General features: G+C 45.1%; 1 protein-coding gene across 1 annotated transcript in view; it reads left to right on the top strand.

The window, feature by feature from the left end:
- LOC144722023 (ras-specific guanine nucleotide-releasing factor 2-like) overlaps positions 1-15,562 on the top strand; it is an 85,319-nt gene that overhangs the window by 46,694 nt on the left and 23,063 nt on the right. The window contains exons 5-10 of the mRNA XM_078600086.1: positions 6,489-6,742; positions 7,861-7,940; positions 8,330-8,523; positions 9,068-9,177; positions 10,544-10,662; positions 14,454-14,614. Coding sequence (XP_078456212.1) covers positions 6,489-6,742; positions 7,861-7,940; positions 8,330-8,523; positions 9,068-9,177; positions 10,544-10,662; positions 14,454-14,614 — 918 coding nt within the window. The remainder of the gene's footprint in view (positions 1-6,488; positions 6,743-7,860; positions 7,941-8,329; positions 8,524-9,067; positions 9,178-10,543; positions 10,663-14,453; positions 14,615-15,562) is intronic.

Here is a 15,562-nt window from a genome sequence, read left to right as displayed (position 1 = left end):
GCACGATCACTCAATCCCAGATCTGGCTCAACACAAAACCGACTGCCATTGTTTGGACATCTCGTTCTTCTATGTGTTTGTACCGATAGACATGATTAATTCATATATAAAATAAACTCATGTAAACATACGTATATTTTCCCTATACAATTGGACCACACAGAACATACCTCAACAATGACAGCTGACACAGACGAAGAGCGCATGTCTTAGCATACCAAGTTTCCTCCAGCCTACTCTGAGGTAATTCAATTATTTTTTTGAGACATTCAAGTAAACCCTATTTGATTTTTAACTATGACCATTAGTAATGTAATTTAAAGAAACGTATTATTACTGATGCACATTAGGTTTCATTCCAGTCTTTTTAAGCAATGCATATGTATTTCTACAAAGAAATTCATTTCAATTATATGTAAATTATTCAAAGTATATATTATCTTTGGGCATATTGATTGCCTGTTTGGTCAGATGATGATGTAGCCAACTATCTTTGGTTAGCCATATCATCGTAAACTAAATTATACATCCATTACAGCCATAATCAATATAAATTTGATTGATCGTATCATATCTCAGGAGCTAAGGGTGGGTGATCCTGGTTAGTACCAGCATCGTAGACTGCGTAACATTTACGCTTGGCCTGCAAGGTGTCCAGGACATGGCAGAGAGTACAAAAATGGTTTCTTGAATTCATCTGTGTGGAGCTTTAAGTGTTGACACCCTCGTATGTAGGAGTGGGTGTTTCCCCGGGTGCAGTATTCTCCCACACGTAAAGCACTCCTTAAAATGGAATTGGCCATGACATCCCCAATAATTCTCATGCATTGCTGAGATTTCCCGGATAAATGAAGAGTAATATTATTGTTTTATATGTGCGAAGCTATTCGTGCAAACATCCTTCATCATGTGCAGCGGACCATTGTTGGTGGGAACTAACACACATGTACGTGTTTTCTGACTGTGAGCTAGTACCGATCGCCGCTCTGGATTTAATACAGAACCTTCTCATGAGACACATTTTCAGTACAGAAGACAGGAGGAGATTTAATTTTTAAAAAATCCACTGACATGAACCCCATCTAATTCACCGATGCCTGCAAGCACAGCAGCAGCGCTCTTCTTTTAAGAAACTACACGTGCAGGGATTTTTTTTTTTGTAAATGAGGTTTGCACTACATTTACCATCCATATATATATATATATTCGTGTGTGCGTGTGATTCCTGATATATTCAGTGCAGTCCATCATGTCGGCTTAAATTGCTTGGCTGATTTGCGCCGTATTTCACACGGTTCCCACGTGCACAATGCTGTCATTAAGCTACGCTAACAGCCTTCCCGATGGAATGTACAGCACCATCGTGAAACAAATCCCCAGCGTTAGTAGACTGGAACAGGTCAATAGTCAGAGGTATTTGAACTGCCGACATCAGATGGACACGCATTGAGTGCACATTAGTATCTGCAGATGCCGCTTTCAACATTTCCATTTGAGTCACCATGACAGCAACGGTTTGAATGCTGCAGTCAATACCCAAACTGGCTTCCTGTTTACAGATAGGCTTATCGTGTAAGCCATTGTCATACATTTTTGCATGTTAATGCTGGAGGGTTTCTCTTTTATCTTGGATACGACTCAAACCTGTGCCTTGATTTCTGCTGGAAATTCGTCTGTGCTTGGAAGCAGTGATTTCTGGTGGATTTACAAATATCTGTCAGGGAATTTGTGCTCATGATTCTCTCGTAGCAACATATACTACTTGTCCCCTTTCACAGTCGCAACATGCCTTCGCGTTGTGAAATATTACCTTTAATTCTCGATAGACGACTGCCTGTAGGTTTTCTGCGTCCGTGTTATTCGATCTAACCGGCGCACGTCGGGGGTTGTCACCGCGCGTTGTTCGACATGGTGTCCGACGTTTCGCTCCGCATCCTGGAAGCTTCCTTGGGAAGGAAATTGAACGTCTCACTTTCCTCTGGCGTGCATAACGGAGGGAGCAAAAAATGAGCGGCTCAAAACGCGTAGCTGAAGAGGCTCTCGACCGCGTGGATCAAAATGTCTGACATCATCCCGAACAACGAGCCGTAACACCTACCCCAACACGCATCGGAGGGCTTTGATCCTTGTTATTTCCCCACTGTTGGTGCCGGGGGGGATTCAGTCAATCAATCTTTATTTCACGTGCCAATATTGCCCTCAATGAAACAGGCATCAGTGCACATTGCAACGGAAACGAGAACGGTACAGGGGACATAAAGCAGCGAGAGGAATGGGAAAAAGAAACCCGTCACGACCTCGCCGGATAACAACGACTGAGCAAAGTAAATTGCGACCGTGCGCAACGAATCGCATGCGAAAGTGAATTGGTAAATGAAAAAAACGGAACGTGAAGAGGCAGTTTCTGTTTTTTTTCATTTTAAAACTGTTGATTTTATGGGAAGATCCGTCTGAAAAGGTGTGACTTGCACACCTTGGATGAAGCTGTGGCAATGACGAAGCTGACTTCATTTATTTTAGTTATATTATATATGGCTCTGTAATCAACATTTGCGATGTCTATAGCCATTTAACCGTGATAGAAATACTGTATGTAGAAAGAATCAAAAACGTTGAATTGAAGATTGCACAGCCACGCCAAGAATGCTTGAAGAAAAGTCTAAAACCTAAACATCAGAAGAGCAGTCAGGCAACAATATACACTTTCAGTTGGTGACATTTGAAGTGACATCCATAGACATTTTCCAAGATCTAGGTTGTATAAATATAAATGGACTAACATGATAGACTATTGATATCTGAACCAGTACCGGCCTCCCAACTTGCACTGACCAGTGTGGTGAAGTATAGCCAAACGAACCCCATCACCAGGTCTTCACCCATCAGTAGAATGTCAATTATTGTTTGCTTATTTGTTTTACGCTCATTATCCAATCACAACAAGTAGTGTAATTATTCATATGTCAATAAGACAATGGGGTGATTGGTGTGACATTGTTTTTTTGTTAATCCCTGTGAAAGGTTCGCAAGAGCAGTGTAAACACACAGTCTTGTGGTCTCTTGTCTTGAGCTGGCATATTATCTGCCCTGCTGGTACCATTGCCTGCCCACCGCCAGTCAGACAAACATCTGTGTTCCACAGCGAAGGTTACGTTAAAGCACCGACTGTTGCGTTTACTTCAGTTTAAAGTTTCAAGTTTCATTTATTAGGTATAGCCCTGTGAGCCATTCGGCTCTTGGATCGGGTGCAACCGCAACAAACAAAAAACAAAAACATGAACAAGAAAACATCTTAAGGTGACTATGTGCAAACAGAAAATCCAAGAAAAGACAGCAAAATATTGCAGAAAAAGCACCGTAAACCAACACTGTGTGCAACAATCCCAGTGGGATGCAAGTCAAACAACAACAACCACAAGACAACTTAGATTAAGGCCATCAGTCTAACTCTGTACTATAACAAACAAACATGGCCAACCCGAAAAACTTTTCAAAAATCACCAAAATAAAGCCATAAAAGCAATGAAACAGTGATCATAGGAACTGTGACCGAATTTTCACAATAAACGACGTGAACAACATGTATTACCAAACTCTGCAGCCATAGCTGGCTACAGAGGAGAGGTGAGCAGCCCTAATGGGAAGGAGTTGTGCTAATTGACAGCGGCTGCGTCGGCGTCGGCAGCGTTCGCTCCGGAGCGCGTGGCGCCCACACATCCCGGGCCAACCGCTGCGATTTGAGAACCCAAATCTCAACCCCCCCCCCTCCCCCCCACAGCTTCTGCTATTCACCGCATGAATGACTTCACGCGCGCCACTGTCTCGTGCATTGTGAACGCTACACCTGCCAGCCCTCGTCTGTTTCTGGATGTTGGCCTTCAAAAAAACACCAACATATGGCGCGTGGCGTGCTAATCACGCCAAATTAGCCACCTGACATAATCAGACTACAATTTGGCATCATAGGCTTCGCCTGCATACTCTAATGCACTATTTACATACATACATACAAAGAGATACATTTTAGTCTCATATTTTACCTTACTGCACCACCTATAAGTGGATACTCACATATGCTGTCACCGAATAGAACACATGCATGTTGATATACTCCAATGGGCTTTCTAATACAACTATCAGGGTAGGTTCTCTCACACTTGGCAAATGAGCGGTTGGTGCACTCTACTCCTATTTGCCAATGCGGCCTTTGAATGGTAAATGGTGCTGAACCCATTAAAGTCATAGCAGGTGGGAGGGCAGATCCTGTCAGGTGTGGCAGCCAGGAACTTGAGCCGAGGGCTCCAGTAGTGCATGCCCAGCCCACCAATGTGGGCATAGCGTCAGTCCCTCGAGTCACCCGGCTGCCTCATTCCAAGTTGTAACACCGGACCGCGACCTTTGTCGATGCCGTTCTCTCGCCATGACCTCCGAGCGTCCTAGACTTAGAGCGGTCGGACCGATGAGAGCAAACCGCTGTCACTTCGGACGCAGCGTTGGCTTCTGGGAAGAGTGCCCGAGTGTGAGTTGGAATATATTGAACATATAAAGAGAGGGAAGCTGCCCTTAAAATGCGTGGAAGGGGAAACTGCAGAAGAACGATAAAGGGTCTGTGCCAGAAAGATTCCAGGTGCTGGACTTGGCGTGCCTCAGTTGGCGCAGAAGAGACGATCACAATGCCACTATGCCATGATGTCAGCTGCTGAAGAATATCTGTCGGGGTGGATGGACCAGTCTCAAAGGTCTTTTGTGAGGAGAACGATGTCACGATGATGAAGATGATGGTGGTGGTGGTCTATGAGGATAAATTGTGTGAGCATTGTTTGTTCACGTCAGAGTCTGAGTATAGCGGATGCAAACCTGTGACACTCTACTCAGGTCTTAGTTTGCGGATTTTGTTTCTTTACTCGTTTAGCCGAGGCGACTAAAAGCAGTCCAATATTTTATCCACTCTGAGTTAATTAATTCCCACCCCCGCCTAATTGATTTCAATCTGCAGCTTCATTCAGAATACATGTCATCTTCTTGGTTCTTTCGGTAAAGTCACGTAGAAGGGAAGTAATAAAATAATAAAAATAAAACATAATAAAACAATTCTCACGACGTTTCGGCTACAACGCAAGCAGCCGTCCTCAGGCGAAGAATGAGACATTATCAAGCTAGGAGCTTATATAGGTGTAGCGAGGAGGAGCGCCTTAACAAAAGAATGTGCATATGAAGAGGAATTTTAGCATACCAATGGGCAATGCGTAGGAGGGGGGGCGGAGGGGTTTCAAAGTCCCATTATGCCCATGCATTATGCAGGATCAACAGCACCACGGGGGGGCGCAAGGAACAACGTTAATAAAGGAAAGGAATGTTAATGATATGTAGCTGCATTTACCAAACAACCACGTAGAAAACCCAAAGTAAAAACTACATAAAAAACTAAAATATAAACTGATACTTACTATACTCTACAATAAGCTGAGTTACTGACAACAATTAATAAATTACAATTCTACGTCGTAAGAAGTATATAATATACTTCCATCTAAACGTTATTCTCTTAGCATATACAGTACTATATACTGCCATAGATAAACCCAACATTAAATTATATACTGTATTGCTGTAAACAACCCTATACTTTATACATTTTAATATAACACTATGTATTATTCAACTCACCCTAATGTGTATCGAAATGGTTTATTACGTCCTTCCAATGATTGCTAAGCCTGAATCCATCTTCTCGGTTAAAATTGTCTCTGTGTTTGTATATGTGGATCGCCTCATGAACGAATCTCTCATGATAGCCAGATGGCTTGCAGAGAACCTCCGTCTTGGAGAAGTCAATGTCATGTGAGCCCACTGAGTTGTAACAGTGGTCTGCCACGGCTGAGGTGTTTGTCCTACCGTGTTTTAGATCAGCTTTATGTTCACGAATGCGGTCTGAGACGTGTCGTTTGGTTTCCCCAATGTAACTGCTACCACAGAGGCAACTTAGTTTGTAGACGCCAGGGTACTGTATGTCTGGAATCACATCTTTTACAGACGGTACCAGATCACGGATTTTATGTACTGTGTTGAATCGGACCTGGATCTTGTGTTTAATCAGGATTTTGGAGATCCTCCTCGCTACACCTATATAAGCTCCTAGCTTGATAATGTCTCATTCTTCGCCTGAGGACGGCTGCTTGCGTTGTGGCCGAAACGTCGTGAGAATTGTTTTATTATGTTTTATTTTTATTATTTTATTACTTCCCTTCTACGTGACTTTACCGAAAGAACCAAGAAGATGAATCCCTGCAGTCACGAAAGCTTTAAATCGAAAAGAATACATGTCGTTAATTTAGTCTCATCATGGTCAGTTGTGCTCAGGCCTTTTTTGGCTGGTCATAGTGATTGTCACGCTTGATGATTTCCATCCACTCACAGTCGTCGTTCGTTAAACGACAAACGACGCTTCACAATCGACGAACATTTCAGTCTGCAAACCTATCCCACAGGTGCAGAGCTTCTTGCGAGGCTGGCTGTGCCGGCGCAAGTGGAAGACCATCGTGCAGGACTACATCCGCTCGCCGCACGCCGAGAGCATGCGCAAGCGCAACCGCATCGTGTTCAGCATGCTGGAGGCGGAGACCGAGTACGTGACGCAGCTGCACACGCTCGTCAACATCTTCCTGCGCCCGCTGCGCATGGCAGCCAGCTCCAAGAAGCCAACCATCTTGCACGACGATGTCAGCAGCATCTTCCTAAACAGGTGCTGCCTCTCTAAAAGCCTCACCTATTTTGTTTCCATTGGCCATTCTCTTCCTCTTCCATCCCTTCACCCCTCCACTCCTTCCCGTCCCTCCCCTGCCCTTTTGTGACCCCCGCGTCTCCTCTGTTACGGTGACTCGCCCCTCAGCACTTGCACGCCCCTGAAATCACTCTATTTGTGTTAGCGCTTTTTAAACGATGTAGAGCGCCTTGAGAAAAGGCACTCTATAAATATAAAATAAGCTCTTCACCAAGTTCTAGATTTGAAGCTTTCGTGACTGCAAGGATTCATATTCTTAGGTTTTTTTCGGTAAAGTCACGTAGGTAAAAAATGTAAAATAATAAAAGTAAAATAAAACAAAATAAAAAATCACGACGTTTCATAAGCAACACAAGCCTCCGTCTTCAGGTGGAACCGTCACAGCCACGACAGCTGTATCAAGTAAATGAGAGATCACAAGAAATACCACCCCGTACATATAATGGTTGAGGGGGGAAGGGCCAGGAACGGCACACTTTTTATTAATATGGTAAGGTGAGGCTTAAGACTAAGAATAGACTGCATAACAAAGGACTGAGCCTTTGTTATGGAGAGGTGCGGTTTGGAGCCTTTTCTGCGTGTCGTGTCCAGCCACTGGGACCGGTATTAGTTCACCTGTCTCACTCTGCCATAGTCCAATATGTTGCCGTGTGTGCTGGGAGCTTCCTCTGAAGGAGCTTCTTCTGAAGAAGAATCTTCTCCTAAAGCTCCCAGCACGTGCAGCGAAACATTCAACGTCACCTCATCCTTGCAGAAGCTTTTGGCTAGTCATCAAACAAAGGGCTGTCACTACATTTCGCGCTTTCAGATGCGCTTCTGTGGCTGTCTGGAATGCTCTTCCTTCCGACATTAGGAAGCCATTGGGGCTATGCACTTTTAAATCATCTAGATTGATAGCTAATTTCTTTAGAACTGCTTTTTGTGTTTAGTTTGTTTTCCTCACCCCGCACCTCCGATTAGCACGTTTGGCTACGTCCAGTGCCTAGGAAGTTCAAGTCGATGTAGTTTACGTGTTTGTTCCTAACCTACCTTGTGCAAGCATGCGAGCGGAATTCAAATCCTCCTTCCTTCTCTTGCAGCGAGACCATAATGTTCCTGCACCAGATCTTCCTTCAGGGACTAAAGGCACGCCTTGCCAGTTGGCCAACACTGGTTCTGGGTGAGTTGTTCATGTTCATTTTTCTCATAATGCAAGATAAAAACAGGGCATCGTTTTTTTGGTTGCAACAATCCAATCCTCCCACCCTCAGCCCAGCATTTAATTGCACGAATTTTCATCCAGATATCCATTCTATTATTCAACAATCGGTTATGTATTTTTTTCAACATTGCTACAGGGTGACGTGAACTCATCTCATGCGATGCATGCACACCAAAAGAAAACGCCGATTACTGTATTTCACACGCGAGTTGATGCGTACATTTCGATATTCAACAAAACAAGTACATTGATAAATTCATTGAGCGCCGAGCTATGCCCCTACTTATCCTATTCGTTTAAGTGCCCGTTCACACCTGGACATTGCCTGCAAACGTGCATTTTCACAGCGGACCTGTTCGACATCCTCCTGCCCATGCTCAACATCTACCAGGAGTTTGTGCGCAACCACCACTACAGCCTGCAGGTGCTCGCCAACTGCAAACAGAACCGGGATTTCGACAAACTGCTCAAGCAGTATGAGAGCAAGGCAGACTGCGAGGGACGCACCTTGGAGACCTTTCTAACGTACCCCATGTTTCAGGTTCGTGGGTAGGAAAGATGAGAACGGTTCTAAGTCTAACCAGCAGACGAGCTTCCAGCCTGCTGCGTAGGTTTTCGTTTTCAGGCTGTAATGCTCTCCGGTCCATGTCCCTTGGCTGTGCCACGTGCAGTTCGGCATTTGTGCCTCTGTGGAGCAGCACCAGGCTCTGAACCATATCTGGTATGCACAGTTGCATTTATGGTAGCCGCAGCTGTCGAGTGTCTCCACATGATGCTAAATATTGGCCATGAGCAGCTTTGCACACGTAGTTATGTCTGACTTTCTGAATGCTGTGAGTCCAGATCCCAGGTGGGGAGTTCAATTTGAGCTCATCATATCTCCTTTGTGGGAAGTCAACAATGAACAGGCTGGCCCTCGTCACAGGAATGTGGAACTTCCACCTCCACTGTTCAAGGGCCTCAAAATCAATAAGCGTCAACCAGTGATGGTTTGAGTAGTGGCCACTTTTGCTATGACCTTATGTAGTATATTAAAACAAAATTATGATTGTGATTGTCTTGTACTTGCCGGGCACTTGCTACAGATCCCCCGCTACATCATCACCCTGCACGAGCTGCTGGCTCACACGCCACACGAGCATGTGGAGCGCAAAAGCTTGGAGTTTGCCAAGTCGAAGCTGGAGGAGCTGTCAAGGTAACGTGGAGTCGTCGAGTGGAAACAGCCAGACCAACGCATTAGCCACAGAAGACCCACACGAAGAGCTGCAAGGGGGTGTAACGATGCATCGTTGAATTAAAATAAATTTTACACTTGTGATACGTGCATCGAATCACGCATGTGACAATCGATAATTAATCTCGGTTCACACGACATTGTAAGGGATTCTGCAGTCGTGTAACGGTTTCCCCACCGTGTTCGATTAGACCTCTCAGCGCGGCCGTTAAAAGAGTGGTGCAAGTTTCTTAAATCCCCCGCCTGTCAGCCCAGAAGCGTACACGACTGTAAGTGGGGAGCCCCATGGCCAAGTCTTTCGGCGGGGTGAAGTGTGGACGCTCCCACCACTTCAAAGATGTCTGACCGGTGTGGAAGAGTCGGCCAAATGACATCCATAGTGCCCCTCCAGAGTTCCTTCGAGTGGAGGCCCTTCTGCTGCAGTGGCGGCACATGCAAGACTCAAGTCTTGGATCAAATGACAACCGCTGCATTGTGACAAGTCATCGAATTGCGAGGAGGGCAGAAATGCTATCGTTCCAAACGAGCGTGGCAGTATCAAATGCGGAATGTTTTCAATAAAAAATGTATGCAGACAAATACAACTTGCCACAATATAAAACGATGCATGTATAGCTGCTTTAGCTCAGCTGTAGAATGCACACGTATGGACAAATAACCCGCGTCTTATTACGTGCATGTAGGCGTTCTGTGTTGAAGGTGATGATTGTTGCATAGCAGCATGACGCGACTGCTCACCATCACGCCGGCTCTGGTGGAGTGCACCTATAAGCCATTGCTTTTGATGTGGGATTAGTGGCTCGCACATGCCGATAACATATATCATGTGTACGAGCAACCTACCCGCAGGACCGGTAGGTGACAAGACCATGACAATACAAGGAGGTTGAGCAGTTATCCGTTGCGTTTTGGAATGGATATTTAATTCCTCTGGCATCTCAGCTTCCTCCCACTCAGTGCTATTTATTTATATGTGTGAAAAACTCAATCAGAGAGCAGCCAAACATGGCAATGCAAATTTCACTTTAAAAAGTGCCTCGAGTCTGAGTGAGGCTTTTTCTACATAATGAAATGGAACTATTTTGTGTCTTGCCTGGTGGTTGAGATGAATGAAAGTGGCAGCCAAATGAGTGATTGCATCTATGAGGACCACCTCCTTGGAGACGAAGTATTAATATCGGCTCGCGTGCAGATGCTATAGATGGAAAGTTGCATCGCAAGACCGTGCGAGGTGATTACAGGTTTTGGACGGCTTCTTCCAGCGACAGTGGACAGATGACGGCTAATGATCACGATGATAATGACGATGTTGTGTGTTGCTCCTCAGGGTGATGCATGATGAGGTGAGTGAAACGGAGAACATCAGAAAAAGCCTGGCCATCGAGAGGATGATTGTGGAAGGCTGCGACATCCTGTTGGATTCCAGCCAAACCTTTGTGCGACAAGGTGCCTCCTACACACTTCGACACGACGCTTGCATCTACACACGCGCGCAGTGGTTGCCTTAGTGACAATCAATGACCGAGAAGCATTTCTCTGATAATTGCAGCAAAAGCAGATTTAAATACCGCAATTGTCAGCTTGCAATGCATTAAGGTCACTAAGGCAATACTACTTAGCATTGTCCTCCAAAACCCATGGTTTTTATAACACGGGCTTCTTTTAACTACCAGAGGTGCACGTGACGAGAATGTTTAATCTTGATTTGAAGCTTTCGCGACTGCAGGAATCCATACTTTTTGGTTCTTTCGGTAAAGTCACGTAGGTATAAAATAAAAGAAATCACGACGTTTCGGGCGCAACACAAGCGTCCGTCATCAGGTGGGAGAGAATGTTTAAGTGCATCGTGCCGTGCAAGTAAAGAAGAATTCAGAACTTGTTACTTTTTTTTTTATCTTTCTTAAATGAGCACGAACGTTAAGATTTCACGGTGGCGCACAGGTGGTGTTTTTGAGACGCTGTTTTAGGGGCCTCGACTTTAATAGGCTCTGCTGCGGAGTCACAATGCCGGGCCAGGCATCCGTGCGCCCCGGTGGGCAATATCACGCGGCGCTCTCGCACGGGTCTCTCGCATGCACACACGTGTGATGCTTGACCTCGCGCATCCGTCGCACTCTTAAAATTCAGGGAGCATACTGAGCGCTCGTAAACACCACGACGCCGCAATGGAACGCGACAAACGCAGCGGAATGAATGGGGGAAAATTTGAAGTAATGAACATGATGCAACGCGGTGATAAATTTGATCCCAAGAAGGGGAAAAATCCCGTGGTTTTAACAGATCAAAATCCAACGCTTCCACAAACGGCACCTTGTAGCGAAATAAGATAAGAGAAGCTTCCAAATGTTTGTCACGTTCCAAATGTTAATGTCAAATTTGAAGAAAAAAACATTCCGTGATATTTGATGCTTTTCACACATGGAATGACACTGCATACAGTATGTATTATATTTAATGGCATCCTTTTCATAAAAAAAAATAAAGTGTGTACATGCCGTCAGAGTTAATATATGGCAATCATTTACGCAAATTACATTCGCAGGCATCATTCTGTGAAAGATTTCAAATTATTCTGTGTTGTTTTGTTGACAGCTTGGAGTCCACCATTCTTACGTAAACAGTGTTTCATAATTTTACATTTCATCACTTATTTTTTGTTTTCATGGCATAATTTTTTCAAATCGTACTGTTCATAATTAAATAACAACAAAAATGTTGATACCGTTTGGCAGTGGTGCACAAGCACAAATGATACAATTGCAACACATTGTTAGTGACAAATGTGTTGAGTTGTTTGTCTGTTCTTCATCATTTAGATGTATACGTCGAAATTTGACGTTATTTTAGTTTTATTCAACCCAAAACAAAAGACCACTGGTATCGTCACATGCAACAGGCAGTTATAACAAATATATATCTACCTCCTTCGTAGGCTAACGTTTCAGGCAACATCATTCCTTCAGAGCAAAGAAAGCTTCAAATATAACTATTTGACTGTGTGACAGTTCAGGAATACAATCTGATACCTTGATAGTCCAGAAGTTAAAGTGGCTTCCTGCTCAAATGAGCTTTGAGGCAGTGCTCAACCTCCTGTTTACAGCCCCCAAGCAAATGGTGACAATTCAACATTCCCACGGTGGTGGCGAATCTCTCCATAGAACAACCACTTGGTGACTTCCCCACAAATCGGTGCTCGTTTCATTGACGCCTCCCCCGAGAGGGATTATGGGCTGAGTCAATCACCACAACCAGGATTTGAAACTCACGCTCTTCCAATGGCGAGGTTATTTCTCTACTGCTGGTGGCAAGAGCGAACGGCAAGATAAGTTGATATTTGAGTAAGCAAACAAACTCTTAAGTGGTCAGAAATACACGTGTAAAATTAGTTATGTTCAAGTAGTACTGTACATCAATTAGAAATATCAAAACCGTGTGATGAAAGACATGTGTGTGTGTGAAGCTGTTGTTGTTGAAGCTGTTCAATTGCCATTTTTAATGTTATTAAGTCAGCTGGTCCAATTTGTTCATTGGAAAGTTAATTGACAATTGCAACAAAAAAACTGAGTGCATCTGTATAAATGCCCGTGTGCATTTGTGTACACACGCTTACACATGTGTGTGTACTTGGACGTGTGTGTGAGTGTGTGTATGTCCAGACACCGTATCTGCTCTCGTAGAGGTGTAGGGAATCAGAACAGGACGTACGTCTCTTGCTTTATTGACCTGCTCAATGCCGATGAGACCATCAAGAGGCCAGGGCTTAGGGTCGTTCTGCATGATTTCACATTCTCTCACCCTCACCCTACTCACGATAATTAAGGACTTCCATGATGCTGGGCGGGCCCTGGTAAAGCTGCATGGCCAGCAGTCGGGGTCACTCCCTGCTCACCTTAGACTGCGGCAGAGGGATGAAGTTGACTACATCCTTCTAGATTTGAAGCTTTCGTGACTGCAAGGATTCATATTCTTAGGTTTTTTCGGTAAAGACTTGTGTTGCCTCCGAAACGTCGTGATTTTTATTTTATTTTACTTTCATTAATTTTAATGTTTTACCTACGTGACTTTACCGAAAAAACCTAAGAATATGAATTTGACTACATCCCTTTCTCGCATGTCACGCTGACCTTAATTGGTATGTCGGAGGTTGTGGGTTCGTTCCCGACCCTGACGCCGGTATATTTGGAGTTTGCATTTTCTCACCCGTGGCCTTGCGTAGATTTTTCTCCGGGTCCTCCGGTTTTTCCCTCCACACTTAGAAACATGCGTTTAGAGTATTTGGCTGCTATAAATGTCCACATGATAAGCTCTTCATTGGGCTATCATTTGTGGCCAGGTCGCTTCTGAATAATATCTATATAGCTCAGTGGGCCTTACCTGGTAAAATAAAAATTAATTAGTTTGGTTTTAGTTTCATTGGTCTTCACTTACAGTGATTTCCCCAAGTCTAAAGTAGGATATTTGGCTTGGCGATTCAGCATATCTGTTCCCATGTATGCAAATAAATGAACAATTACAAAACAAATTGAGACGTTGCAAATCGGTTAATGTGTACATGTGCAAGTGTGTGCATTTACATGCATGGGTACCTGCATGTGCACACATGTGAATATCTGCATGTATTATGTATGGATGTATGTGTAATAGTCTTTCTGTGGTAGTTTAGGGGAGCGGTGATGTAGTGGTTAGCACACTGCGCGACAAACCTGGTGACCCGAGTTCGTATTCCCAATCACAGCCAACATCGGTGACGAATATCTGAACCGGTCCTGGGTCTCCACCGTGGGTTGTCTCAGTCTCAAATGAGTGCCTGGTGTGCTCTTTAAACAACATCAGCATTAAATTTCGATTTAAAGCTTTCGTGACTGCAGGGATTCATCTTCTTGGTTCTTTCGGTAAAGTCACGTAGAAGGGAAATAATAAAATAATAAAAATGAAACATAATAAAATCATTCTCACGACGTTTCGGCCACAACGCAAGCAGCCGTCCTCAGGTGAAGAACAGGTCTGCCGTCCTCAGGTGAAGAACAGGTCTGTCTGTTCTTCACCTGAGGACGGCTGCTTGCGTTGTGGCCGAAACGTCGTGAGAATTATTTTATTATGTTTTATTTTTATAACATCAGCATTGTGGAACATTGGGCCGTGCCGGGTATCCCATACGTGCTCGCTCAGGGCACGTGCCCCAAAAGTCTGTTTAAGGCTAATCGCCGGGGGACCTTTGTCTTTGCGGCCGCCTGCAGGCTCCCTTATCCAGGTGCCGTCGGTGGAGCGGGGAAGGATCTCCCGTGGGCGGCTCGTGTCCTTGACGCTGAAAAAGGAGTGCGAGCGTCAGTGCTTCCTCTTCACCAAGCACCTCCTCATTTGCACGCGCAGCTCTGGCGGGAAGCTGCACCTGGTCAAGGTACGGCCATGCGCAGGCACGCACGTGCTTCCGGGACAAGTGCTGTGAGCGAGCACCTATGAAAGCCCGGCCACCTTTGTCTCTCTAGCGGCGATGTTTGCACACCTCACCGGGTGCTCGTTTGAGGCTGAGTCGACCTAGGGGAGACCCAGCACCGAATGAGCTAATCATCACTGTGAGCGGGAATCGAACTCGGGTCATCGGGTTCGGAGCGCAGCGCGTTAACCGCCACATGTACGCCCACACAAATCCACGTGCAAACACACACACTCACTCAAATACACAAACACACACGCCCACACAAATGCACACACACACCCGCACGCACAAACACATATATATACACACACACACACAAGAACATCAGTGATTGTGCCAGGCTAAATTCCCTTTGAGGCCACGTGAAGTGTCCGAAGCCTCACTGACAGTAGGTCACGGGACAGACCCGGGTGCCATGGGATGACTGACGAAGATGACTGGCAGATGCGCCACTTGTGCTCCCTACTGTGCCAACTTGCTGTATTTTATCCATCCGTCACTCTGCTCGTTGTTGTGTGCCTCCTCTGAATTGTGAGTGTTACTCCCATTGTTGTTCGAGGGCGACTGCCTCCAAGTGGCCAGGCGACTCTTTCATGAGTCTCCTCCACAGAGGCCGATCTTGACACCGCTGGTACCATTCATCGCCAAGTCCACTCAGCTCCACATTCTCCTTTAACCACATCAGCCCGTCTCTTCTGTAGTCCGTAACCGTGCCCGTTTAGCTCCTTCTATCAGGCCAAAGAGAACTGCTTGGGCATGTGGTGGCTGGGCATACAGGCTACGTGACCCAGCCAATGCAGCCTTTCCTGCCAGAGGAACTCATCAATGGGGCGATGTCCAGATCTTTCAAAAATCTGTGCACTCCTCACACAATCGAGCCTGGTTAAACCCAGAATGGATCATAGTTAG

The sequence above is a fragment of the Lampetra planeri genome, chromosome 13 (assembly GCF_965212315.1).
Source record: "Lampetra planeri chromosome 13, kcLamPlan1.2.h2, whole genome shotgun sequence".
Taxonomy (NCBI): Eukaryota; Metazoa; Chordata; class Hyperoartia; order Petromyzontiformes; family Petromyzontidae; genus Lampetra; species Lampetra planeri.
Note: the sequence above shows the minus strand (reverse complement) of the source record. Positions and strands in the feature narration are given on the sequence as shown.